This window comes from Corythoichthys intestinalis, chromosome 10, assembly GCF_030265065.1.
Source record: "Corythoichthys intestinalis isolate RoL2023-P3 chromosome 10, ASM3026506v1, whole genome shotgun sequence".
Classification (NCBI taxonomy): Eukaryota; Metazoa; Chordata; class Actinopteri; order Syngnathiformes; family Syngnathidae; genus Corythoichthys; species Corythoichthys intestinalis.
In genome coordinates this window covers 10,056,129-10,082,870 of record NC_080404.1, presented here as the reverse complement: position 1 = coordinate 10,082,870, position 26,742 = coordinate 10,056,129, and the positions used below count along the sequence as shown (strand labels likewise).

General features: G+C 37.8%; 1 protein-coding gene across 13 annotated transcripts in view; it reads left to right on the top strand.

Annotated features, from left to right (window-relative positions):
* The window catches only part of dst (dystonin), a 255,373-nt gene that overhangs the window by 74,918 nt on the left and 153,713 nt on the right, over positions 1–26,742 (top strand). For 12 of the 13 annotated variants that reach the window (XM_057848283.1, XM_057848273.1, XM_057848272.1 and 9 more), the window contains 12 exons: positions 1,447–1,539; positions 12,986–13,152; positions 15,181–15,293; positions 15,392–15,498; positions 15,574–15,693; positions 16,659–16,754; positions 16,828–16,955; positions 22,622–22,715; positions 24,581–24,735; positions 24,814–25,246; positions 25,336–25,464; positions 25,535–25,612. In XM_057848283.1, the coding sequence (XP_057704266.1) occupies positions 1,447–1,539; positions 12,986–13,152; positions 15,181–15,293; positions 15,392–15,498; positions 15,574–15,693; positions 16,659–16,754; positions 16,828–16,955; positions 22,622–22,715; positions 24,581–24,735; positions 24,814–25,246; positions 25,336–25,464; positions 25,535–25,612 (1,713 nt within the window). Of the gene's footprint in view, positions 1–1,446; positions 1,540–7,603; positions 8,438–12,985; positions 13,153–15,180; positions 15,294–15,391; positions 15,499–15,573; positions 15,694–16,658; positions 16,755–16,827; positions 16,956–22,621; positions 22,716–24,580; positions 24,736–24,813; positions 25,247–25,335; positions 25,465–25,534; positions 25,613–26,742 lie in introns of those variants that run through there. The other variant, XM_057848279.1, reaches the window with a different exon arrangement.

Sequence of the window (26,742 nt, the reverse complement as noted above, 5' to 3'; positions counted from 1 at the left end):
TGACATTTTTCTGTTGTCATTCCTATGTTGAGGCGGCAAAGGGTGAAAAATTGTTAAAAAGTAACTGATAAATTAATTTCAAAGTAACTTAGTTACTTTGATAATGAAGTAATCAATAAAGTAACTAGATTACTTTTTTGCGGTATAATCAGCAATCAGTAATTAAATTACGTTTTTAAATAATCCTTGAGAACACTGGGTAAGACTCAGGCAGACTCAATGTAAAAGCTCTTTTAATCGAGGTTATGACAAACTATTTTTAAAAAAAATTTAAACTGGGGAACGTAGTTTTCTGCGGAAACCCAAAATTGTCCATTTTAAATGAATAAAAACATTTTGAAACAAATACAATTTTGATAAATAACAGACAAATTGTATAATATGACCCTTAAATATTAAAATAAGGTAATATTATTATGAAAAAGATTTTACAAGATGAAAAGTCTTTTTCAGAAAGTTTTTTTCCCTTTAAATTTTATAATGCCTTTTTCCACAATAGCCTATTTCATAATGTCGTTTTTCATCAGAATGACATTTTACGAGACAAAAAGCATTTTTCACAAAGTATCTTTTTTCATAACGTCTTTTTCCACAATGGCCTTTTTATTTCATAATGTCGTTTTCCAGCACAATAAAGCGTGTGCTGTCAATCAAATACATTAGGCGGAGTCAGTTAAGGGATTGGCTGGCCAGTGGCTAAATTTCCCTTATTGTCTACCCCTGAATACGCTAATCCCGTGTGGCAAATTAAGGATGCGTGAGTGCTAAACATCTGAAAATAATTTATAAAGAATTTGAATACATTTGCCCATCAATTTTTATGAATTTAGTATAGCATGGCCTAGTTAGCATACATTGGACTGGAGGCTTTGTATGTTTTCCTTCATGAAACCTAGACCGAAATAACGAATGGTAATTGCAACCCCTGAAGGAGCATTGCCTTCAAATCCCATCACTGGGTTTTCAAATCCCATCAGTGGGTTTTCTGGGGACTTTGATTGGCTTCCCTTCCCCCACCCCAGTCAGGGTGTGAGGATGTGAATGCAGGCCACCTCAGCTGTTGCCACATGTGACGCCAGGCGCCAGACAAAGGAGTCAAAGATGTGCACAATGGAGACTTTCTATTGTCTCATCTGCTTTCCGCATTCAGTAAATGTTTTGTCAAAATAAAGTCGATTTAAAAGTCAATATTATCTGGCATAGATGAGTACATGTTTAAGAATTTTTGTGTTATTCAATTCACATTGTGTTTTCTGTCTGATACTCAGTGTTCCTGTATTACAGTAGCATGCTTTCTTCCATCCCTGACAATTGTGCCACCTTGTGGACAAATAGTAAATTGTTCTCAAATTGTTTCCTTGAGACACACCCCATAGAAAAAAGTAATCAACATAACACAAAAAAAACAATATTTGAAATTCATCGAATTTGTTTCTTCATTTCTAGGTCAAACTTGTCAATATCAGGAATGATGACATCACAGATGGCAATCCCAAACTTACCCTGGGATTGATCTGGACCATAATACTGCACTTTCAGGTCAGTGTGACCATTGCGTGGCTAATTGTTTGTTCTTTTTGTCAGGTAATTTTATTTGAGTTTTTTTTTTTTTATCCTACTACTTTATGCAGCATAATGTTAATCCCATTTCATGTATGTGTTTAAAATGTGTGAACTGTGTAACTTTGCTAACACGGGACCCTGTTATACTTTTACAAGTACATGCAGATGTACCGGTTCTTTGAATAGAACGTGCATGTAGCGATTTTAAATGTGGACAAGTATAATTTCTTACGAAAACAACTTAAATGTGAGTTATAATTTTCAGACACATTCAGTGAAAATCTATCAAATAAAAATAATCTGCTTATTTGCATATTTTGTAACATTAATTGTATGTGACTTGAATCTTGAAAAAAATCTACCGTAATTGTATAATTTATAATTTAATTTTAAGTTTATTCTATAAACCGCTACTCTTTATTTTACTTTATATTACTCTCCATTTTGAATCCTGCGGCTTATTGTCCAGTGCGACTTATTTGTTGATTTATTCGGGTTAATAGGTAACACTTATGCTCGAATGCACTAATGCTCATTCCAGTCTCGTGACATAATTATGATTGTCTAATGACAGTATTATGGCGCCACTGTCAAATAAAGTGTTACCAAATACCATAACTAGCAATTAATGAAACAACTGGAACAATAACTGAAGAAACAATTAGCACAGAAAATGAATTTTGATTGTTATTTACATCTGTAGCGCTGCAATGCATGCTAGGAAGCATGTTGGAGAACAACAGTGTTGACAGCAGGTGGCAGCAGAGGTTGACATGAAGCTTTGCAGCCAATTGTTTTTCAAACTATAAGCCGCTACTTTTTTCCCCTTGATTTTGAATCCTGCGTTTTATAGTTCAGTGCGGCTTATTTGTTGATTTATTTAGGTTAATAGGTAACACTTTATTTGACAGCGGCATCATAAGACCGTCATAATTATGACATGACACTACCATGTGCATTACTGAATGCTTATGACGGATGTCATTAAGTGTCATCCTGCAAATTAACTAGTCATTAACTAGCTAATTTATGTTCAGCTCTGATCTTTTACATCTATTCAAAACTGAGATAATTTGCCGGATAACACTAACTGACATCTGTTATAATCATTCATTTATTGCTAATGACAGTTTCATGTTATAATTGTAATTGTCCAATGACAGTCTTATGGCACCACTGTCAAATAAAGTGTTACCAAATACCATAACTAGCAATTAATGAAACAACTGGAACAGTAACTGAAGAAATAATTAGCATGAATAATGAACATGAATTTTGATTGTTATTTAGATCTGTAGCGCATGCTAGGAGGCATGTTGGACTACAACAATATTGACAGCAGGTGGCAGCAGATGTTGAGTGTCTCCCCCAAGGGAGCAGTGATGGCCAAACGAAGCTTCTTGAAGCAATGACGTTTTGGTGCCAATTAGTTCAAAGCTTCACGGTGGTTCATTTGGTCTTATGACAGTCGTATGATGACGCTGTCAAATAAAATGTTACCGGTTAATATATTTTGGTGTAAATATCCCATAATACAATTAGGACAGCTGCATCTTATAGTTCAGTGTGCCATATCTATGAACAAATGTCGTTTTCGTGTCAAATTTGGTGTCTGGGAGCTTATAGTCAGGTGCACCTTATAGTGCGAAAATTAGGGTAAACTTTTTTTTTTTTTCAAACACAATGCAAGCACATTTAAAAACAGTATATAATGAAAGAGAAAGCAAGAGAAACGGATAACACAACAATAATGTCAAACAGTATGAAAAGAACATAGTGTTAAATGCAATACCAAAAAAAGACAAAATACTGGGACTGGGACTGTCACTGAACTATGAATTGAGTTATAGCATAGCGGGGGGGGGGGGGGGGGGGGGGGTTACTGTAGTCCTAGGTCATGATGAGGTCATGTACAATATTCTGACAAAAAGCCACACTATTGCTGTTAGACAACTTTTGCATCTGTGCAGGTCCAAACGTTTGTACAGTACATATTTTGGAACTCCTCCAATTTCAAATGTCTTCTGATATGAGCTCCTTTTATGTGCTCAAATATTCTAAGAACTGTGGGAAGGGAGTGCAGTCCATTAATGAGTTAGGTGCACATGCCAGGAATAGAAATGGAAATATTAGGAATGTCCCGATTGCTCATGCAAGTTTAACAAGGATTGACAGATTTGTGCCTTTGATCGTAGAGCTACCAAGCTTCTCTGGCAAGATCAAAACTACAAACCTGTCAATCATTGTTATCTTTAAGTACCAAACGCAAGCTGGACAGTTTGGCCCCACTGCTTAGGAGGAAGGAGGGTAACATAAATATATATCTATGTTGTTAATTAAAAACCTGATCCTTTTCACCCGATTCCGATCTTCTTAAAAATGGCGCAAACAGTCCAATTTCCGATCATGTGATCGGATCGGGACATCCCTAGTAAATATAATAATAAATAATTCTGCTTAACATTCTGTTTTCTTGGCATGCTCTGCCTTGCGTTGAATTATTATTATATTTCCAACTTGCATTAACTCTTTAAGACCTGGGCCTTATTTGTCTCATTTTGCATGCCTTTGATGTTTCCTTTATATTTCAAAGAAGAAATTGTTTCATATGGCCTAGTTGGGTCCCCTTTCTCAGGACAACATAACTTTGATGTCCAAACTGTTGTTTTCTTTATTGAACAATTATAATCAACATGTTGGACCCAAAAAGTCACAAAAATCCCATTTTCTGGTCAAAATTTGTATTACTCAGAGGTGGATAGAATAGCCAAAAATGTTACTCAAGTAAGTTACTTCAAAATAATATTAGTCAAGTAAAGTAATAGTAAAAGTAGTTGTCCAAAAAATGTACTCAAGTACAAGTAAAAAAGTATTTGGTGAAAAAATACTCAAGTAATGAGTAATATTGTGAGTAACTGCTTCTATTTTTGTTGGAGGTATTTTTTTTTTTCTGAGCAAAACGTTATCTATATGAACTGTTGTTATAATAATACTGTATAAAAACCCATTAAATTTAAGCCAAAGAAAAAAAAAAAAAAAAAATAAATAAAATTGAATTCCGACGAGAGAAAAAGATTGCAGAAATGAACCATTATTCGTCCAAAGAGCATGAGTGCCCTCTGGTGGAGAAAATAGTTCTTAGTTTGAATAGTGACGAGTTCCTTCATAATTACTAATTTGAAATTAAAAGGATCATATCTCCAGTCTTCCGCAGTCAACCGGTGCCAAATAAAAACTGGGAGAGAGGTTTAAATCTTCGCTTTTGAGTCATGTTAAGGGCAGCGCTCCATATCAAATACTTCATTTTTTACAGTGCTTTAAAGATACCACATGACAGGCACGTCTCTACTCATGCTGGCAAAAAAGATAAATAAAATCTAATAAGTACTATAAAGAGGAAAAATGTAACGACTCTTGTGTAGCCCAATGTAGCGGAGTAAGAGTAGCGTTTTTTCTTCACAAATCTACTCAAGTAGAAGTAGAAGTAGTACATTTAGAAGTAGAAGTACATTTTTCTCAAAAAGTTACTCAATTAAATGTAACGGAGTACATGTAACGCGTTACTACCCACCTCTGGTAATACTGATGTCCCACTGACAATCAAAAAAACGTTTTGAAGCTTGATAATATTTGTTCAACTTGTTAGGATGAACATTCAACAGAAAAAAATGAGACTGAATAGTTTTATTTTCAATAATTCAACGGAAACAGCAGGTATGGTCATAGGCGTTTTTGTCTTTTCTACTTACTATGGTCAAAACGTCTATAATAGACCAACAGTGCAACATAGTGAAAAAATATATATAATATATAATACCATCTATCACAAAGTGGATGTAGAGGATATGTCTTTGAGAGGTTAGGTATTGCAATATAAAGGCAACATCAAAAGCATGCAGTCGAACCATATAGCAAAATAACTTGGGCATAGGTTCAACTGGTAGATAGTGTCAGTCTATTGTGTTCTTGTTTGAGAATAAAAAATGACTGGTAGTCCGTCCATTCTTCCTTGCTTTTGGATTTATCTTTTGGTTGACATGCAGGTAAAAAAGTCAAACTTTAGTGGAAGAACCAATACCAGAGTCCCTTGGGAGTATCACCCATCAAGAGGCAAAAGGTTATTTGGTCGTATTTATGTGAGCTCAGAAACGCCTAACTACCTCGTTACTAAATATTGGGAAATAATTAAATTTTTGTGTAGGTATTAATAGTGGTTCCTAATATTTATTTTTTGCTGCTGTTGCATTATATTTGTGGGTCATTTTATGCAAAAATTAATAATGGGCAATGTGTAAAGAACCACAGAAACAACTTTGCCTGGACTTAGCCCATTGACATGTAGCGACTGTGATAATGCCAAAACTCAGTCTCACGCAAGCCCTGCAGCAGGTCATCCTGCGGCAAGGGGCCTGTTCTTTCTTGATTTTCAGGCGTGTCAGGAGTAAGCAATGAGCAGTTGTAGACTAGAATACACCCTTTGCTTTCTTATAAAATCACGACTTGTATAAGATGAAAACAAACAAACAAAAGAAAACCCAGACTGTTATTTTGATTGGCTTCTCCTGTAGTTTTGAAGGCATAGTTTAGTGGTACATGCTTTTCTTATAGCTTGTATGTATTTTTTTAAATTCACTTCACTAATGACTTGTGTCTATCTATATTTTTACTCCTGTTTCTTTTGCATTTTATTTGTGCATAACTGCCCGGAGATAAGATTTGATTATAAAAAATGGCTCTGGCTAATCTTCACAAAAGAGCTCACACTTTCATTTTGTGCAACTTAGTTGCAGTTTTGCAGTGGATACAAACTTGATAATGCCCTTTTCCGATAGTGTTTCTGTCATCGCAGTGGATACAAACTTGACAATGCCCTTTTCAGGTGTTTTTTCTGTCAAGTCTGTTTTGCCCTCATTTGTGTTTTCCAGAGTTTTATATTGTTCATGAGTCCCAGGTTTTCAATTTGAAACTATTCACCAGGACTAAAACAGATCCACACGTAAAAATAGGTTTAGCCATTTAAATCAGCTTGTGAAAGAAACTAGCCACACCATCACACACTGTAAAAAAACACCATTGCACACGGTAAAAAAAAAAAAACATATATGTTAAAATACTGACAGCTGACCCCCAATTTGGCCAAATTTCAAAATTTTCCTATATGCATGTGTAATATAATAGCTTAAAATCTCTATTTTGTTGGGGAAGAATTTAAAATTTATATATATATATATATATATATATATATATATATATATATATATATATATATATATATATATATATATATATATATATATATATATATATATGTATGTATGTACTGTATATATATTTACAGTGTAACATATTACACATACTTATACTCTATATACAGTATGTAGTGACCCCTGTCTCTTAGTACAAAGTAGTTTGAACTGTGCTTGTTGTCAGCTGACTTTGACCTTTATTTTGTATGCAGATAATTTAAGCAGCCCACTATTTTTAGCACACTCGCTACATGGTTGAAATATATTCACTTTGTATTTCCTTGTTAAAAGTAATGTTTTGTATTTGACTGCATCCTTGTTCCAGTTTTGTAATTATAATGTAATGTTCTCATATGGCAAACCACTTCCTGTTCTTGGAGTTAGGCACCTTTCTGAACAGTCATTCATGTTGCGGTGTTCACATTAGAGTTTGTTTTAACCACAGGGTGTGAAAGCCGCCTCCGACTGTGCCATTGTATGTGTCTTGATTACAAGACAAAGACAGAGCTATCCAGGATTTGCCAGTGCCGCTCATGTCAACTCGCACTGTTTGACAGCCGGCTGTGACTGTCTGGGTCACCGCAGACCAATTTGCTGAGCCAAAATTTCACCCCAGGCTAACGTGACCTCATTTTCCATACAAATATAGGGAACCATGGCAGGCACCTGCAATGCGCCTGTGCTTACTGTGTCGATAAGAGTCGACCGACCAGCCCCAAACTGGTCCGTGCACAAGTTTTTGCCCTTGCTCAGCTGAGAGCCGCAAACACGTGGGTCACGACTGCGTGTGCATTTATGATGTTTGTGTGGGATTAGTACAGCCAGGGAAGTGTTTCAAAGGTCAGAATCGAGTCCGCTGTCACACATGTGAGCAAGATATACAGGGAGCAACAGAGCGAGAGAGTTACTAGTTCTCAGAGTCAATGAAAGGAAACTTAATTCTTTTTGTCAATGGAATGGATTAGATTGAGAGAGATTTTTTACTTGATAACAGCTCACCAGTTGTTCAACTCTGGACGGACTTAAGAATCATGGGGAATACGTGTGGCTGTGTGCGGGGCTCAAAGGAGGAATGCTACGTCGACCCCAAGAAAGCTCCACTGAGCCCCAGATCTAAAGATGTCAAAGGTCGTCGCCACTTTCAGAAAAAGAAGCACAGATTGAATGATCCTTTAAAATTTGACAAAGATCTTCCTGTGGGTGACATTCAGGGCAATTGTACTCTGGAAAAACCTTTACCGGTGGAGAAACATCAAAGCATTCCAAGGAGCCTCATTGCCAGTGGAGAGTGTCTAGGAAAAGCAACTGGTTCCTTAAATTCTTTTAAAGAACTTCTTGGTGAGATCTCAACTTGCACTGTTGCAAGCAGCTTTCCAGATGTTGGAAGAACCAGATGCAGTGAAGATCAGAAGCTTCACCGTACCTTCCTTGGAAGTGTCTCAGCTAAGGATGATGTGCTTGTCAAGAAGCTACTCAGGCACCGGCTCAGGAGGACTGTTAGTTTTGGAGCAGTGGAACACGTGTTATATACTTTGAGAAGCAATGATGGCCAGCCACACAGAAGGATCAGGCTGAGGACCTGGTCTGGTCACACTGAATGCACTAAATGTGTTCTCAGCCAACAGGAGGTAAACAGATCATGCTGTTGATTACTATCTTTTAATACAGGACATCTGAACACAAGCTATGACAGGCATAGTACATATTGAACATCCCCCCTGAATCCTTTGTTGATGATCGGCTCAATCACTCAGCTAGGTTCATAGTTTGCATTCATGTTTACACCGATACAATTAATTAACAGCATCAGCAATATTAACATTGTTTTAACCTGTTAACAGGTTTATGTTTTTAAAAGAACAATGTCTCAACTTGAAACACATTCAAGCAAATTTTTATCAAATATACTGCCGTTAAAACACTGGACAGTAAAGAGTCTTGTAATAAAATCATCTCTGTCCTAAACAGTGATTTCAAAATATAAAAAAATAAATACATGAAATGAAATAACAAAATAATGGATGTTTTATTGGAGAAAGGTTTTGAATAATGTAAATGCTGTTTTTTAACGCTGATTTCCTTTTTGAATAATTTGCAAAGGGCAAAAAAAAAATACATATATATAGTAATATATCTATATATACAAAGCACGTATTTCCAATAATATTAATTTTGTGTTATGCGTGTCAGCCGACTTTTGAAAACAAAATATGTGTCTATATACTCTATGTATGTATGTATGTATGAATGTATGTATGTATGTATGTATGTAAATATTTTAAAAAATCATTGTCTCGCCCACCCTGGCGGTATGGTCTCTCCTTTCAAGCTTGGATTCTCTACCAGAGGCCTGGGAGCTTGATGGTTCTGCGCAGGATCTTAGCTGTCCCTAGGATTGCGCTCTTCTTAACGGAGACGTCGGGTGTTGTTCCTGGTATCTGTTGGAGCCATGCACCCAGCTTGGGGGTTACTGCCCCTAGTGTCCCGATCACTACTGGCACCACTGTTGTCTTCACTGCCCACATTTTCTCCAACTCTTTCTTCCTTCAACCTTGATATTTCTTCAGCTTTTCGTGTTCCTTTTTCCTGACGTTGCTATCGCTCGGGATTGCTACATCTATCACTACTGCTGTCTTCTGATGTATATCCACCACCACTATGTCAGGCTGGTTGGCCATCACCAGTTTGTCTGTCTGGATCTGGAAGTCCCACAGGATCTTGGCTCGATTGTTCTCGACCACCTTTGGAGGTGTTGCCCACCTTGACTCTGGGGTCTCCAGTCCGTACTCGGAACAGATGTTCCTGTACACTATGCCTGCTACCTGGTTATGTCGTTCCATGTATGCCTTGCCTGCCAGCATCTTACACCCTGCTGTGATGTGCTGGACTGTCTCAGGGGCCTCTTTGCATAGCCTGCACCTGGGGTCCTGTCTGGTGTGATAGACCCCGGCCTCTATTGATCTTGTGTTTAGGGCCTGTTCGTGTGCTGCCATGATCAGTGCCTCCGTGCTGTTTTTCAGTCCGGCCTTTTCCAGCCAATTTGTCGGCAGTACATACCATGCAGGGGCTTGTCCTTCCATGATAGCTCCTCTGGGTCCTCCTCCTTACTGGGCTTCTGTTGCCTGAGGAATTCACCGAGCAGGTCATCACTAGGGGCCATTTTCATGATGTACTCTTGGAGGGATGTAGTTTCCTCCGGGATAGTGGCTCTGATGCTCACTAGTCCTCGGCCTCCCTCTTTCCGCTTTGTGTAGAGCCTCAGGTTCCTGGACTTGTATATATATATATACAGTATATACAGTGCCTTGCAAAAGTATTCGGCCCCCTTTAATCTTGCAACCTTTCGCCACATTTCGGGCTTCAAACATAAAGATATGAAATTTAATTTTTTTGTCAAGAATCAACAGCAAGTGGGACACAATCGTGAAGTGGAACAACATTTATTGGATAATTTAAACTTTTTTAACAAATAAAAAACTGAAAAGTGGGGCGTGCAATATTATTCGGCTCCTTTACTTTCAGTGCAGCAAACTCACTCCAGAAGTTCAGTGAGGATCTCTGAATGATCCAATGTTGTCCTAAATGACCGATGATGATAAATAGAATCCACCTGTGTGTAATCAAGTCTCCGTATAAATGCACCTGCTCTGTGATAGTCTCAGGGTTCTGTTTAAAGTGCAGAGAGCATTAGGAAAACCAAGGAACACACCAGGCAGGTCCGAGATATTGTTGTGGAGAAGTTTAAAGCCGGATTTGGATACAAAAAGATTTCCCAAGCTTTAAACATCTCAAGGAGCACTGTGCAAGCCATCATATTGAAATGGAAGGAGCATCAGACCACTGCAAATCTACCAAGACCCGGCGGTCCTTCCAAACTTTCTTCTCAAACAAGGAGAAAACTGATCAGAGATGCAGCCAAGAGGCCCATGATCACTCTGGATGAACTGCAGAGATCTACAGCTGAGGTGGGAGAGTCCGTCCATAGGACAACAATCAGTCGTACACTGCACAAATCTGGCCTTTATGGAAGAGTGGCAAGAAGAAAGCCATTTCTCAAAGATATCCATAAAAAGTCTCGTTTAAAGTTTGCCACAAGCCACCTGGGAGACACACCAAACACGTGGAAGAAGGTGCTCTGATCAGATGAAACCAAAATTGAACTTTTTGGCCACAATGCAAAACGATATGTTTGGCGTAAAAGCAACACAGCTCATCACCCTGAACACACCATCCCCACTGTCAAACATGGTGGTGGCAGCATCATGGTTTGGGCCTGCTTTTCTTCAGCAGGGACAGGGAAGATGGTTAAAATTGACGGGAAGATGGATGCAGCCAAATACAGGAACATTCTGGAAGAAAACCTGTTGGTATCTGCACAAGACCTGAGACTGGGACGGAGATTTATCTTCCAACAGGACAATGATCCAAAACATAAAGCCAAATCTACAATGGAATGGTTAAAAAAATAAACGTATCCAGGTGTTAGAATGGCCAAGTCAAAGTCCAGACCTGAATCCAATCGAGAATCTGTGGAAAGAGCTGAAGACTACTGTTCACAAACACTTTCCATCCAACCTCACTGAGCTCGAGCTGTTTTGCAAGGAAGAATGGGCAAGAATGTCAGTCTCTCGATGTGCAAAACTGATAGAAACATACCCCAAGCGACTTGCAGCTGTAATTGGAGCAAAAGGTGGCGCTACAAAGTATTAACGCAAGGGGGCCGAATAATATTGCACGCCCCATTTTTCAGTTTTTTATTTGTTAAAAAAGTTAAAATTATCCAATAAATTTTGATTCTTGACAAAAAATTAAAATTTTATATCTTTATGTTTGAAGCCTGAAATGTGGCGAAAGGTTGCAAAGTGCAAGGGGGCCGAATACTTTTGCAAGGCACTGTATATATATATATATATATATATATATATATATATATATATACAGTATATATATATATATATATACAGTATATATATATATATATATATATATATATATATATATATATATGTATATATATGGCGGAAAACACTTAGGTGACTTGAAGTTCTGCCCGCTAGACCCCCAATTTGGCCAACTTTTAAAATTGTCCGTTATGCATGTGTGATACAAGATTGGAAAGCTTAAAATCTCAATTTTCTGGGGGAAGAAAAATTTTGAACAGGAGGGCATTTAAAAAAAAAATGTTTTTCAAACAGCAAAACCCTATCTGGAGCATGCGACAGCAGAATTATAGACGCCATGACTTTAACGAGATATTATCGCGTACTTACCTTGTTTCGATCCAAAAACTCCATGTAGCATGTATCACTGAGTGTCAAGTCACAGCTGTGAATGGCCACAGCTGGATTTTTTAGGGATTATATGGATGAAACAAGATAATATAACAAGGGTCGCGATGCAGAGATCGCAGACATTAAGGAGTGGTTGAGATTTTCTTTTTCATATATTTACCTGTTTAAACGTTTTTTCCCAATTTTTCTTTGTTTGGATCGATTATTTATCATCTAACATAACGGAGAAAATGCGACAGTAACAAAAAAAAATACAATTAAGCGATAGTTATGAGGTAGATATCCGTGACTCTTTTTACAGACGCCATTTTTTCCATTGTGACATAATTTGTTTAAAAGTTTAAAATATATGTGAATAATTTTTTAAAGTTTTTTTTTTTTTTAAAGAAATATGAGACATCAATTAATGATTCTAAGCTAAAAACAACATACATTTTGAATAATAAATATAATTAATTACCTTCGTTTTATGGCTGGGTTGAAACAAAAGCGGTTGTGCGACGTTTTCAGGGTATAACGGACAAATTAAAAATAGTTCTGGGGCTTAATGCGCCATGAATCTACTATGGTAGCATATAGACATATCGTTCTATCAAACACAACAATTGTTGTGGCTTAAAATACAGCAGTTTCTTTTAAAGAGGAGTCCACTTAACAATATGAACACAATACTTTCATAGATTATTGCGAGCTTATATACCACTTTGGCTATTTTTTTTACATACAAATCTGCTGCATCTGGTGTTTTTTTTTTTTTTTTGTAATGTGTGTTATTTAAGCTGTTAATGAAAACATGTTGATTTGATGCTTGATTGTAACTGAATAACATGACCATGCATTAATGCATTTCTTGGAATCAATTGTGTCATTTTTCTTCACTGACAGATCTCAGAGATTCACGTCACAGGCGAGTCCCAGGACATGACAGCCAAAGACAGGTTGCTGCTCTGGTCCAAGCAGATAACTGAGGGCTATGTCGGTGTTAGATGTGACAATTTTACAACATCCTGGAGGGATGGGAGGCTTTTCAATGCCATTATTCATAAATACAGGTAAGGGTAAACGTTACTTTCAACTTACTTACAGGGGATTCACATAATACTGGGTTCGCCACCTCATTGAGTCGTGTCCGTGCCACCCCGCCTAATAAAGTCTCCTTTTTACTTACCTTACCTCCTCCTTCTCCTCGGTATCAGCCCCCCCACATGGTATCCACATGTATATATAATTAGCTAACGATAGCACTACTATACAACTATATTTCTTGTTGTTGTTTGCTCTTCTCCTCTTCTATCTGCTTCCTTCCTTTCTGTCGCACCATAACCCCTACCTGTTCGTTGTTTTGTATTAGTAAATGTAACATAGTGAATAACCCTAATGGGAGTATGTCAAACTCCTATGTGATACATTTAGACCAGGGGCGCCCATTACGTTGATCAATATTGACCAGTCCATCACAACGCTAGTGTGGGTAGCAGTGTGGTTTTTGGCAGCCCTTTTAATTTTTGTCTGAGTCTTTTGGACGATAATACTTATTAGTCCTAGTCATTTTTTAGTCATCTCTAAATGTGTTTGTCTTCGTCTAGTTTTTCTTGACGAAAACTCAAGACTAATTTCGCCTCGTTTTAGTCGGTTTCCTAAAAATGTTTACAAAAAACAAAAAAATAAAAAATAAAATTTTACTCAATAAATAAATAAATAAATAAATAAAGGTTTCCAACTGTTCTGAATGAACATTGAAAGACGAGCTTATAATAGAGTGAGTGAGTGAGTGAGTGAGTGAGTGAGTGAGTGAGTGAGTGAGTGAGTGAGTGAGTGAGTGAGTGAGTGTTATAATACACACATAGCAGGAAAACAACACATTTTCTTGGGAGAGAAATAAGGGTTCCAAGTAGGTTAGTGCAGTTGGTGAAAAAAGGAAAAAGTTGACGCTCACCATTGAAATGAAAATGGAAATGATTTGGAAAAATAAACACAACATGCTACTGTCGGCCGCAGTTGACGCCAACAACAACAGAGCATTAAAAGAGTAAAATCTCTACCGCACCTATCTCACTGTCACGTCAGCCACGCGGTGCGTTCAGTTACAGCATGCAAAACACATCCACCACATTAGAACTCGATTTGTACCATTATTACAGGAATTATTATCATTATTACATTATTATTCCAATTTTTTTTCATAATTTATTTGTTTTGCCATGTGTAATTGCCATTTGTAATTGTACCAGCAGTATTTATAAAGAATTTAGTGTAGGTTTTCGGGCTGTGGAACGAATTAATTGAATTATAATGTATTCTTATGGGAAAATCCTGGTCGACAAATGACTATTTTGACTTACAAACAAGGTCCTGGAATTAATTAACTTCGTATGTTGAGGTACCACTATACATCGTTGATTATGTTGTGTGAGTAAAATAACCTCATATGTTGCTCACACAACATACTTAACAATGTACATTATTTTTTAAAACACCCCCCGCTGGTAAGGTAGATCATGGAAGGTTGTCTCCTTGAAAAGTAGCTCTTGGAGCAAAAAAGTATAAGCACCCCTGATTTAAACTATTCAGACAGGACAGTCCAGGATAGGTTAAAAAAAAGGTAAATGTTACTTATATCCCTGAGAGACTGCAATAATTTAAGGAGAACTCATATAGGCTACTGTAAAAAAAATGTGACCACACCCAGAACCAAAGTAAAAAATGATGCAATGCTCATAAACACTGGCTTAGCAGAGATGGTACTTGGCCATTACATCTGTGCTGCTTCGCCAAGAAAAGTCTTTGGTACAGTAATTTTATTTCATAGATGAAAGATTAAACAATTAGATAATAACATACACTTGGCTTGCAATTTGGAAAAAAACTGAAAAATGTGCCTTGAGTCACATGCTGTTGTCCTTTCTTTCATACAATGAACTTTTCTCTGACCAAGACAAAGGCAGTGTTTTCAATCCACATTTTTCCTTTTCATTTAGTTTCTTAATAACCATGTGTGTCTAATTACATATTCAAGAAGTGTTAAATAGACTTCTAAGAAAGAGTCTGAAGTAGAAATTAACTTGTCTTATTTTTTCCAGACCTGACTTAGTTGACATGAGCCGGGTGTCTACCCAGACCAACCGATCCAATTTAGAGAACGCGTTCGGTGTGGCTGAGCAACTAGGGGTGGCCAGACTGCTAGACCCAGAAGGTACAATTTTCACAAAGAGCACTTGGTGCACTGGTTTCATAATGTATTAATTCTTCGTCACTTATTGTGAATGAATTAATCCTTGGCTCTCTTTCCAGACGTCGATGTTCAGTCTCCTGATGAAAAGTCCGTTATTACGTACGTCTCAACGCTGTATGATGCCTTCCCTAGAGTACCGGAGAACGGAGATGGTATTAGTCCCAATGTAAGTTGATTTCGTCACCACCTGCCAGTGCATCATCCACTTGTATCCAGGTTCTGAATTATATGCTCTTAACAGGAAATTGACATCAAATGGGTGGAGTACCAGAACATGATCAAATACCTCAGTCAGTGGATCAAGCACAATGTTACTGTAATGAACGATAGATCATTCCCCAACAATCCTGCGGAACTAAAGGTATCAGACTACTATGAAGCTTAAATCCTGAATGTGTTACTACAACCCCTTGCAAAAAATATGGAGTCACCAGTCTCGGACGAGCACTCACGCAGACATTTCATCATGTAGAACCAACTAATATAAAAAGGTTGAAAAAATAATGAATAGTTCAAAAGTGCAACTCTTTAGCATTCAGAAACACTAAAAGAAATTGAATCATGAGGAACAAACAAAGAAATAACAATCAAAACACATCTCTTGTATTTACTAGCACCACCTCTGGCTTTTATGACAGCTATAAGTCTCTGAGGCATGGACTTGATGAGTATTCTTCATCAATTTGGTGCCAACTCTATTTGATTGCAGTTGCCAGATCATCCTTGCAGGTCAGACCCTTGCTGCGGAACATTTTTTTCCATTTCCACCACAGGTCATCAATAGGGTTGAGATCTGGGCTATTTGCAGGCCATGACATTGACTGGATGAGTCTTTCTCCAAGGAATGCTTAAACAGTTTTGGCTCTGTGGCATGATGCATTGTCATTTTGAAAAATGACAAACATATTTTGAATTGAAGGGATAAGACAGCTGTCTAAAATTTCAATGTAAACTTGTGCACTTATTGAAGATTTAATCACAGTCATCTCCCCAGTGCCTTTGCCTGACATGCAGCCCCATATCATCAAGGACTGAGGGAATTTTAATGTTTTCTTCAGGCAGTCATCTTTGTAAATCTCACTGGAAGAGCACAAAACAAAAGTTCCAGCATCATAACCTTGTCCAATGCAGATTCTTGACTCTTGACACCTTGTCTAATGCAGATTCTTGACTCTTGACAAAATCTACATGATAAAATGTCTTAGTGAGTGCTCGTCCGAGACTGGCGATTCTATACTTTTTTGCCAGGGGTTGTATATCATCATTTTGATTCTTGGCCACCAATTTGTATGAATGTACTTTGGTTGATTCCCACTTTCTCCACAGGCACTTTACACGCAATACCTGCAATTTAAAGAACACGAGATTCCACTGAAGGAAAATGAGAAGACAAAAATAAAAAATTTCTATAAAATGCTAGAGGTACGCAAATTTTTTACACATGTTAAAATACATCAGTGTTATCATAATTGGTCATATTTGTGTCATTCAAAAGGTATGGATCGAGTTCGGACGCATACATTTACCACCAGGTCATCACCCAAATGATGTAGAAAAGGAGTGGGGAAAATTAATTGTTGCCATGCTGGAAAGAGAAAAGAGCCTGAGGCCCGAGGTGGAACGGTATGTGACGATGAATACGCTGTCGGGCAAATTCATTATTTTTTATTGTATGTTCAGTCTGGGATTACAGTTTAACTACCACCTACACTTAGTTTTAAGTTTTTACACAGTGTAATAGTTGTTGATTGCTGTTATTCCCTGTAAAGTGCGTATTATGTTCTTTTTTTTTTTTTTTTTTTTTTTTTTTATTTATTTTTTTTATAAGGCTTGAGCTAATCGTATTAACATGATAAGGAAAAATATCATTCAGTGTGTGAGTTCCTGACAAGGCACTAAACTTTATGCTTTAAATTAATTTCTCCTCTGAAATTATCTCAAATTATGAACTCTTGTGAATAGGCATAACATTAGATATACTGTATTTTTACGCACTATAAGGCACATCGGAGTATAAGACGCACCACGAATGAATGGCCTATTTTAAAACGTTTTTCATATATAGGTGCACCGCATTATAAGGCGCAGTAGAAGTAGTAGAAGTAGAGTTTTAAGTTCTTAGTAACGTATTTTACTGTGCTGTTTTATTACAATCTTTTTTTTTTTCTTTTCTCTTTTTATGTCTTTGTGTCACCTGCCTAGGGACTGCGGATGTAAATTAGCATTTTTGCTACAATCTGGCATATTTACATCTTTTAGATGTTCATCAATGTGCACTGTCCCTATTAAGTAAATAAATAAATAAATAGAAGGGATTGGAGTTGTTTTCTGCATTCACTAGATGGGGCTGCACTAAGTAAATTTCATGCCGTAATTAACCAATGTTTATCCATATATAAAGTGTCCTGTTGGCTTTTGAGAAAATTGAAGGCTTTTAGGTGCGCCTTATTGTGCGGAAAATACGACACATGCACTATCTAATGCAATAAAGCAACTCAATAATTGAGACATGCTCATTATTGTGAATTGAAAACATTTGAAGCAGCCCTCAGTATGGTGCAGTGCAATTCTATACAAATGCATGTATATATACGTGGTTAAAAGTTTTGAGACACTTTCTCATTCAACTGAAGGAGAAACTGTCTCACAACCTTTGACCAAGGGTATCCTACACTGCAAAGTATAATAAGTTGACTTTACTTTAAAAAAATAAAATGTCAACCTGCTGGCTTCGAAAATGTAATTTATATTACTTAACATTAATTAGCTGCAATTTACCTAACTATTTCAAGTTTTAAGGACTTAAATTAACTTTAATAACTGGATTATCGTAAATTGTTAATTTTGAGTTTGCAGTACTCAAATTCATTTACAAATTAGATTTCAGTAATTTATTTATTGTGAGCTTCCAGTACTGAATACCTTAGTTAGCTTTAGCGCTGCTCATTCATCGTATGTAGGTGAACTATTTTTTACCTGAAATAATTCTACAATATAAAAAAACACATGCTAATTTTAATTAAAAGGACATTCTCAAACAGTAAACCATACTCACAAATAAATGAAGGGAGAAAACTCAATGGATTAATTCAAGGGGATTAAATTATTTCAAAATGCTAAACAAGTCTTTGAATACACAAGAGGCATTGGATCTTGACCAGTGTTGTTAATGTTACTTTAAAAAGGAATTAATTACAGTTGCAAATTACTTCTCCCAAAAAGTAATTGCATTAGTAACTCAGTTACCTGGATGTAAGAGTAATTAGTTACTTGGCAAAGTAACTGGTGATATTTTATTTATTTATTTTTATCTTAAAAAAAAAAAAAACAAAACAGGTTACACAATGTGAAGTTTAAAGGGTTTTTGGGACAATTGGCCCTAGTCCAATCCTTTACCCTAAACTTAACTAGACACAGGGGTATTGCAGATATGACGATAACTAGATAATAACCTTTGCTATGTGTGGAAGTCATTTAATGTTGTGAATCAACCGTTAAAGTTGTTAAAATTGCTCCCGTTATTGCATTAGTTCCCTTCTGTCTATTCGACATGTGTAAGTTTTAAAACTGTTTCATCATTTAAAGATAGATTTGAGTTAGGTTTTGCCGATTTAGGAGTATTTTAGATATAAAGTTACTTGGGTTCGTTTGGACGATTCTCTACAACAGAGCTTTCTTGAGAAGTCTACTGCTTTAAGATGGCGGCTGTTTAGTAACGCATCTAGTTCTTTATTATACTTGTTGCTAATTCTGCCGTGTCTCTCATTTGCATCTAGTTCTGTATATGTGATATCTACCGAAGCATCATGTGGGCGTAGTTTGTAGGCTATCGGCTACAGTCAGGTATTATTGGAGCCACCTAGCATAGTAGCATCGCGTTTGCAACAGCGTCACACTCCCTTGCCTCCTCCCCACTGCTGCTCTGCTCTCTCGTTTCCGTGAGTCCGTCTTTCTCAGACTTTTCTTGCGTCAGTCAACCAACATACCGTAACAACGCACACCTTTACCCCCCAAGTAACGGTAATGGCGTTGCCAAGATGAGAAAAGTAATTAATTAGATTACTCACTACTGAAGAAAATAACGCCGTTAGTAACGCCGTTATATTCTAACGCCGTTATTAACAACACTGATCTTGACACAGTGCTGAATGTTTTGTTAATGGTTGGTGTGAAATGATCAATCAGTTGTATAACCTCATACAGTATAACCAGAGCTCTCTTGAACATCTTCACATCGATTTGGTAAGTAAATATTGTGGCGAACGATGTGAGAAGAATGACAGACTGGCTTTTGGCTGGCTCCTCTTGTGCCCCATACACCCCACAACCGCACAACCCCAAGAAACAACACATTTTATTGAGCAGAACACACGACATAATCAAAGCAATAATTACTCACTGTCGTGGTTACCACAACTACCCATCATCTTTTGCGGCGGAAGAGCTAAATAACAGTCCTTACAATATTTTACTCTTTTATGAACTGCCACGTTGCCTTAGACAGTTTATAAAAGAGTCAAATGTTTACTTACCAAATCAGTGTGAGGTAAATAAAGTAAGTAAAGGTGCTGAAGAGAGCTCTAGTAAAGTAAGTGAAGGTGCTGGAGAGAGCTCTGGTTGACGGCGCATTTCACTTTGGATGTGTGCGGAAATATTTTGGTGTCAGAAAAGCACGAAACAGATGAGGCAGATCTGTGCATGTCTGAAAGAACGCCCAAAGAACACTGGGCACATTTTTTTTTTTTTTCTAATTTGACTTAACAGAGATACATCAAGTTACGCATGTTTTCCAGCCCCAAATTACTACTTACTTATGAAAAATTAGTGTTCACACCAGCTTGATAAAAATTGAGTTTGTTTAAATTATCATATTCATATTTAATCAAGATGTATAGTAGCATTTACAGTGTAATCTGCCTGTCAAATTATCCTTCCTATGGTGTCAATGGAAACATTGTTAACAGTTAAACATTAATTTTTAGTGTCAACATTTTTAATTGCAAAAACTGGCTAACCAAAGACCTTATTTTATTACAGTGGTATGAAAAAGTATCTGAACCTTTTGGAATTTCTCACATTTCTACATAAAGGACCATCAAATGGGATCTGATCTTTGTCAATGTCACACAGATGAAAAAACAGTGTCTGCTTTAACTCAAGCCACCCAAACATTTATAGGTTTTCATATGTTAATGAGGATAGTATGCAAACAATGACGAAAGGGGGAAAATAGGTAAGTGAACCATCACATTTAATATTTTGTGGCCCCCCCTTTGGCAGCAAGAACTTCAACCAGATCAGTCTGGCACATTGATCAGGACTAATCTTGGCCCAATCTTCTCTAAAAAATTGCTGTAATTCAGTCAGATTCTTGGGATGTCTGGCATGAATCGCTGTCTTTAGGTCATGCCACAGTATCTCAATGGGTTTCATGTCTGGATTTGACTTGGCCACTCCAGAATGTGTATTTTGTTCTTGTGAAACCATTCTGAAGTTGACTTACTTCTATGTTTTGGATCAGTGTCTTGTTGCAGCATTCATCCTCTTTTTAGCTTTAACTGTCTGACAGACGGCCTCAGGTTTTCCTGCAAAACATCCTGATAAACGTTTGAATTCATTCTTCCATTTAACTACAACTACCAAGGGTGGATCAGTTGATACAAATCACTTTTGTATTCAGAGAAGGGTCATCTGAATCTAATCAGTATATCTTTTGTAAGCATTGAGGTAATCATTAGTCATTCCCAGAAAGACGGCCTTAGGTTTTCCTGCAAAACATCCTGACCCACTTTTGAATTCATTCTTCATGATTGTAAGTTGTCCAGGCCAAAAGAGAGCAAAACAGCCCCAAATCATGACGCTCCCTCCACCTTGCTTAATGGTGGGGATGAGACGTTGATGTTGGTGAGCTGTTCCATTTTTCCTCTGCACAGGACATTGCGTGTTACTCCCAAACAATTCCACTTTGGTTTCATCAGTCCACAAAATATTTTGCCAAAATTTCTGTGGAGTGTCCAAGTGCTTTTTTGCAAACATTAAATGATCAGCAATGTTTTTTTTTTTTTTCTCACAGCAGTCTCTTTGAAGTCCTCCCAGGAACACCATTGTTGGCCATAGTTTTACATATAGTTACTGTGTCCACAGAGATATTGGACTGTTCCAGTGATTTCTGTAAGTCTTTATCAGACACTCTAGGGTTCTTTTTTTTTACCTGTCTGAGTATTCTGCACTGAACTCTCAGCGTCATCTTTGGTGGACAGCCACTCCTTGGGAGAGGGTTTACTTATTTTTCCCTCTTGTGTCATTGTTTCCATGCTATCCTCATTAAAATATGAAAACCTATATATGTTTGGGTGGTTTTAGTTAAAGAAGACAGTTTTTTTCATCTGTGTGATTTTGACAATGATCATATCACATTTGATGGTGATTGTATGCAGAAATGTGAGAAATTCCAAAAGGTTCAGATACTTTTTCATACCACTGTAATATTATACCGTTCAGCATTAGTAAATGTTTTCAAAATAATCAACTCTTTTTAAAAGGATTTTATGATTGTAACTCTACTTTCTGTACACAAATTCCCAAATATGCAATTGATACAAATTGTTGAAGCATACACATATATTTTTTTCCCACAATGTTGCTGTTTTTATCCACATGTTGCAGCAGGTTTAAGGTGGAACCATATTTTAGGAGTTCATTTGACAATTGTTTGTTCAAACAGACATATCCACCCATGCATTCCTGGCTTTTAAATACTCCATATTAGCAAAACTAAAGAAAGGGTGTGCTTAAAAAGCTGTCAGATACAGCAATTACAACCTTTTGGCTGCTTTTATAAAGAAGCACTGTCTCAACCTGCTATGCGATTTTGGCTCCCCTGAGGATAGAATATTATCTCATGGTGGGATGGCCCTCACACCCTCCTCACCTACCTCTGATCCTATAAATGTGGGAAGGCTGACATCCAGTCCTTCTGACAATGGTTAGAGGCTAAGATCCAAACAGTGGACCATGAGAGAATATTAGGAAGACTGTGAAAAAGGACATAGCAGTCGGTAGAAAAGATGGCATACCTGAGCAGGGTTTCATCTACTAGCAACAGTAGTTTCACCAGCTACGGTTCCAGTGACAATGGCTTTATTAGAACTAGATCAGAACCATTTCTAATTAACAGCTCTTTTCTTAATAACAACATCGCCTATGGATCCAGGTGGGTTACCTGCTCAGGCTTGAGTGCATGAGTAACTTTTTTCCCTTTACAAGATTGCTTTGCTTTTTTTTTAAAGGCTTGAGACGCTGCAGCAAATTGCCAACAGGGTCCAGCGAGACTGTGTTCATGGCGAGGACAAGTTGGCGGTGGCAAGAAATTCCCTGAAATCGGTATGTTTTTCATCTTTTAACTTATTTGTATTATTAATTCACATAATGGATAACAAAGACACCTTTTGTACATCATATTAAGTTAGGGTGACCACTTCCATAAGGACAAAATGGAGGACATATTTAACCCTTTAACACCTGTCCGAATTTACATGCCTTTGAATTTGCCTTTACACTGCTGGCCAAAAGTATCGGCATCCCTACAATTCTGTCAGATAATGCTCAATTTCTCCCAGAAAATGATTGCAATTACAAATGCTTTGGTAGTAATATCTTCATTTATTTTGCTTGCAATGAAAACCACAAAGAGAATGAAAAAAAAAAAAAATCATTATAATTATACACAAAACTCCAAAAATGGGCAAGACAAAGTATTGGCACCCTCAGCCTACTACTTGGTAGCTCAAGCTTTCGACAAAATAACTGCGACAACTGCATCATTCATCAATGAGTTTCTTACAATGCTCTGGAATTTTTGACCATTCTTGTTTGGCCAACTGCTCCAGATCTTTGAGATTTGAAGGGTGCCTTCTCCAAACTGCCATTTTCAGATTTCTCAACAGGTATTCTATGGGATTCAGGTCCGAACTCAATCCTGGCCACTTTAGAAGTCTCCAGTGCTTTCTCTCAAACCATTTTCTTGAGCTTTTTGAAGTGTGTTTTGGGTCATTGTCCTTCTGGAAGACCCATGACCTCTGAGGGAGACCCAACTTTCTCACACTGGGCCCTACATTATGCTGCAAAATGTGTTGGTAGTCTTCAGCCTTCATAATGACATGCACACGTTCAAGCAGTCCAGTGCTAGAGGTAGTTGAGCAACCCCGAAACATCAGGGAACCTCCGCCGTGTTTGACTGTGGGGACCGTGTTATTTTCTGTGAAGGCCTTGGTTTTTTTTTCCCTGTAAACTCTATGTTGATGCCTTTTCCCAAAAAGCTCTACTTTTGTCTTCCAAAACGTTTTTGGCTTTCTCAGGTAAGTTTTGGCAAACTCCAGCCTGGCTTTTTTATGTCCCTGGGTCAGAATTGGGGTCTTCCTATACCATAGAGTCCCTTTTTATTCAGATGCCGACGGATAGTACCGGTTGACACTGTTGTACCGTAGGACAGCTTGAACTTGTTTGGATGTTAGTCGAGGTTCTTTATCTAACATTCGCACAATCTTTCGTTGAAATCTCTCGTCAATTTTTCTTTTCCGTCCACATCTAGCGAGGTTAGCACAGTGCAGTGCCATGGGCTTTACACTTATTGATGACACTGCGCACGTTAGACACAGGAACATTCAAGTCTTTGGAGTTGGACTTGTAGCCTTGAGATTGCCCATGCTTCCTCACAATTTTGCTTCTCAAGTCCTCAGACAGTCCTTTGGTCTTTCTTTTCTCCTTGCTCAATGTGGTACACACAAGGACACAGGACAGAGGTTGAGTCAACTTTAATCCATTTTAACTGGCTGCAAGTGTGATTTAGTTATTGCCACCACCTGTTATGGGCCACAGGTAAGTAACAGGTGCTGTTAATTACACAAATTAGAGATGTGTCACATGATTTTTCAAAGGGTGCCAATACTTTTATCCGGCCCATTTTTGGAGTTTTGCGTAAAATGATTTTTTCCCCCTTTCTCTTTTATGTTTTTTTCATTGCAAGCAAAATGAATGAAGATATTACTACTAAAGCATTGGTAATTTCAATCATTTTCAGGGAGAAAATGAGCAATATATGACAGAAATTCAGGGGTGCTAATACTTTTGGCCAGCAGTGTATCCCACTGGATAAGCATTAGCGTATTTGAATGAAATTTGCACTAAATTTATTTATCGAATGACAAACCCATGTTTGTGTATGGTAACCATTTGTATCGTTTTGTCAGGATGTTAAACGTCTCGAATCTGGGATCCAATTCCTAAATGAAGCCGAAATCGCTGGCTACCTTTTGGAATGTGAGAACATACTGAGACAGCAAGTAGTGGACATCCAAGTACTTCTTGATGGAAAATTTCCATTCACAGATCAACTAGTTCGAAGGTAAAAATATATTTAATGTCTGCATATTAATAGAAAAATGCTGTGCAAGTCATTACATCACTCATTGTCGCCAACCAGGGTTTCAAACCTACGAGATGATCTTCTATTCCTGAGAGCGGAATGTGCCAATTTGTACAGCAAGGGTCGCACCCTAACGACCGAGCAGACCAAAATGATGATCTCGGGCATTACACAGAGCTTGAATTCTGGCTTGTCCCAGAACATCAGCCTGAATCCGGCCTTTCCTCCTGTACCCAGCCAAGGAGGGTTCAATTCTTCCACATTCACCTCTAGCCTTACACCGTCTTTGACTCCTGGGCTGCAGTCTGCTTCAGAGCAAACTTACATGAGCAGTGCTAGTAGCATGGAGCCAGACAGCCTCAGGCATATGACACAAATGCACATCCCCAAGCCCTTAATGAAGTCTTCATTGGCTGACCCCAGCTTGACAGAAGAAGAGGTGAACATGAAATATGTTGAAGACCTTTTGAAGTGGGTGGCTGACATGCAGGTGAGCAATCAACCATTAGCATTTAGTCCATCATGCATTTAATCAAAGTATTATACTGAAACCTACATTTCTCGGTTTTTTTTAATCAGTTGCAGTTGGACCGCGCAGAGTGGGGATCTGACATGCCAAGTGTTGCAACTCATTTAGATAACCACAAATCAGTACATAGAGCCATAGAAGAATTTGAAATGAGTCTGAAAGAGGCAAAACTGAGTGAGGTAAGGAGTACTGTTTGATGAATTAGCATGTTTAATCTGTTTGAAATCTCATGTATTTTATTCCCTGCAGATTCAGATCAATCTACCTTTGAAGCTAACCTATTCAGAAAAAATAAGCAGTTTAGAGAAGCAGTACGAAAAACTATTGGTAAGTCACATCTTGAGGACAGTTTGTAATTTAAGGGCGCTTTCCCACTAGCACTTTTTGTTCCGTTTTAAATGGACCATAGGTCTTTTCTCAGATAGTCTGCGGTGTTATGTAAATGTGAACGCTCATCCGAACTCTTAGTTTGAACCAAACTGAACTGTGTTTCAAAATCTTAAAAATTGTGGGTCTCGGTCCGCTTTAAGCACACCCTACTCCGCTTGTGAATGCAACCGGAGCAGGGTGCACTTTTGCGACTTTATGTGCAGCATCTGATGCTGCACTGCTCTGACAGTACAAGCAGGGCATCCTTGGAAGCGGAAGTACAGCGCGGACGCTATTCAAAATCAACAATGACAAGATGACAGACGATTAGCCATGGTCAAATGTTATTGTACTGTGCTAAGCAGTTGCATTTGATACACAGAATTGGGTTGTAATGTTGCTGAACGAACCGCATGAGAGTGACTGGCCGCCTGTCTCGGCGGCTGTTTCGTGAGTCTCGCTCTCCTGGAAGTGGCTACAATTTACAGTCCAAAAAGTGAGAGCAATTTCACGCCTGTGTGACTTGGGGTACCATGTGGTTCCCTCTCATAGTTTAATTTTCCCCTATGCATTTTTTATATACTACAGTTCGCTTGGCATTGAGTCGGGAGGGCATGACCCCGGGCGACGACTTGCTATGCTACATTACCTTTTTTATTTTTAAATTTGAACTTACATGCATAAAAAATTCTGCTTCACAAAACAATCCGTTGACAAAAAAATTGACACATACGGTAATATTATTGCTGTAAAATAAAAGTAATAAAAAAAATCTATATACAGTTTAACATGTGAAGGAATCTGACCTCTTAGCCGATTGAATCATGCCAGCCGATCTGCCAATTCCAACGACCCGGGCCAACATTACTCTGACAACCCGGCCAAAAGGCCAAACTCCACGCGTTCACTTTAGTCTTAACCCCTTGTATTAACTCCATTTTAAAGGCTGGAAAAAGGCTTCGAAACAGAAGTTGACAATTTATTCCAAGTGAGCAGCAATCATACAGCACAGAAAGACCCAGGCGAGGAGGCAAACTGGATCCAGGGTCACCATATCACAAGTCAACAAAAGATTTCAGAGAAACAAT